This window comes from Mus caroli, chromosome X (assembly GCF_900094665.2).
Source record: "Mus caroli chromosome X, CAROLI_EIJ_v1.1, whole genome shotgun sequence".
In the NCBI taxonomy this organism is placed as follows: domain Eukaryota; kingdom Metazoa; phylum Chordata; class Mammalia; order Rodentia; family Muridae; genus Mus; species Mus caroli.
In genome coordinates, this window is record NC_034589.1 from 1,746,910 (window position 1) to 1,748,857 (window position 1,948).

At 43.1% G+C, this 1,948-nt stretch overlaps 1 protein-coding gene across 2 annotated transcripts in view; it reads right to left on the reverse strand.

Moving 5' to 3' along the window:
* Window positions 1–1,948, reverse strand: part of Ccdc22 (coiled-coil domain containing 22) — a 38,150-nt gene that overhangs the window by 11,607 nt on the left and 24,595 nt on the right. The window contains exon 4 of one of the 2 annotated variants that reach the window (XM_029473118.1): window positions 42–122. In XM_029473118.1, the coding sequence (XP_029328978.1) occupies window positions 42–91 (50 nt within the window). In that variant the 5' untranslated portion in view covers window positions 92–122. Of the gene's footprint in view, window positions 1–41; window positions 214–1,948 lie in introns of those variants that run through there. The other variant, XM_021152689.2, reaches the window with a different exon arrangement.

Consider the following 1,948-nt stretch of genomic DNA (forward strand, 5'->3'; position numbering starts at 1 on the left):
GGATGTGAGCAATTGGAGGCGACTGGGGGTTGCGTACTTACGTGCCCGCCTGGCGCAAGGAATGGATGAGGATTCGGTCAGCCTCCTCCATGGTGGAGTTAATTCTAACTCCGGGGCTGGGTCTAGGACCAGATCAGAGAAATTGGAGCTCTCCGCGCTGCTCTCCGCGCGCCGAGGACAGAGAGTCACGTGCCGCGCGAGGAACATTGGGAAATGTAGTTCTGGGAGTGAGCGTTGCGCAGGCAGCGCCTGGAGGCGGGGTGTGAATTACGTAATGGCTCCTGGAAGTTGTAGTTCTTTCACCTGTAGTCCCATGGGCTCCTCCAAGAAAAAAAAGGAAATGGGCTGGGGAGTTGAGAGACAGGACAGAGAAAAATCTTCCATTTATAAGACACGTTCATCTTCCAAGTTATAAAAGTTTATACGTGTACAAAATGACTGTTCCCTTGTGTCTTGCTAGCCTCATCTGTAAAGTGAGAATTTGGATAATACCTACTTCCTAGGGTTAAGACATAATTGCTATGACTGGGGAGGTGACTCAGGATAGCCTCACAACCTGAGTTCTCTCCCTGAGATCCACATGGTGGAAGGCAGGAAATGACTTGATAAGAGTCTGAATTCCACGTGTGCACTGTGACACATTTATGCTTGTGAGCACACACAAAAGGATCATAAATAGATTTTAAATAAATAAAACAAACGTCATTACTCGTGTAAACCTACTTAACCACTAACCACAACAAACTGAGGTCGATCCCTGGGACCCAAGTGACATAAAAAGAGAATGGACTCCTACAAAATGTCTTCTGACATCTACACATGTGCAGCAGTACCACTATCATGCACACAAAATAGATGGGAAAAGCAAAGAATTACTAGACCAGGAGGAGTGGCAAACATCTGTAATCTCAGCACCTGTCCCAAGTATACTTGACTCTGTTTCTGAACTAAGCTCTCTCGCTCTCGCTCTCTCTCAATCTCCCGCCCCCCCCCCCCCCGCCCCTCTCTTTGTGCTTTTCTTTCTTTCATTGGTTTTTTTTTCAGAAGGTAAAATTTTTCTATGTAGCCCAGTCTGGCCTCAAAATTGTAATAATAATATTTCTTTCTCCCAAGTGCTAGGATTAAAGGCTTGTACCACCACCCCTGACTGTATTCNCCCCCCCCCCCCCCCCCCCCGCCCCTCTCGTTGTGCTATCCTGTCTTGCTTTGGTTTGGTTTTCAGACAACAAAATCTTGCAATGTAGCCCAGTCTGGCCTCAAAATTGTAATAATAATATTTCTTTCTCCCAAGTGCTAGGATTAAAGGCTTGTACCACCACCCCTGACTGTATTCTGTTTTTAATTACTGTAGATTTACAATGAGTCTTGATATCAGATATGGCAAGTCGTTTTGTTCTTTTTCAAAATGGATTTGGCTTTTTTGTTTTTTGGGTTTTGGGTTTTTTGTTGTTGTTGTTGGTGGTGGTGGTGGTGGTGTTTTGGTTGCTTTATTTTGTTTTTGTTTTTATTTTTTGTCATTTGTCTCAAAGATTGTCAATTCCAAAGAAAAATATGCTGAGATTTTGTTTGGTATAACTGATGCAAAATGCCAAGAAGATCACTTTGGGGAAATTTACAGCATCACTAAATGTTACATATTTCTCCATTTTATCTCCCTTTGATATTTACTATCTGACTTTTTTCCTAGAGATAATATATATATTAGGTTTTTCCTATGTACTTCAAATGTTATATGCTATTGGAAAATTATACCTTTTTTTTCTTATTTTGGTTTCTGCCTGCTTGGTGCAGGTATCGATTTACTATACACTTAACCAGTGCCTTTTCCCTTGCCAATCTCAGACCTACAAATATCCCATTTGCTCCCCCCTGTTCACCCTCCCAACTGACACTGTTTTTCCCCCGCCCCGTGACCTTAATCTCTCTAAGGCTGGGAGAGGAGAGGGAG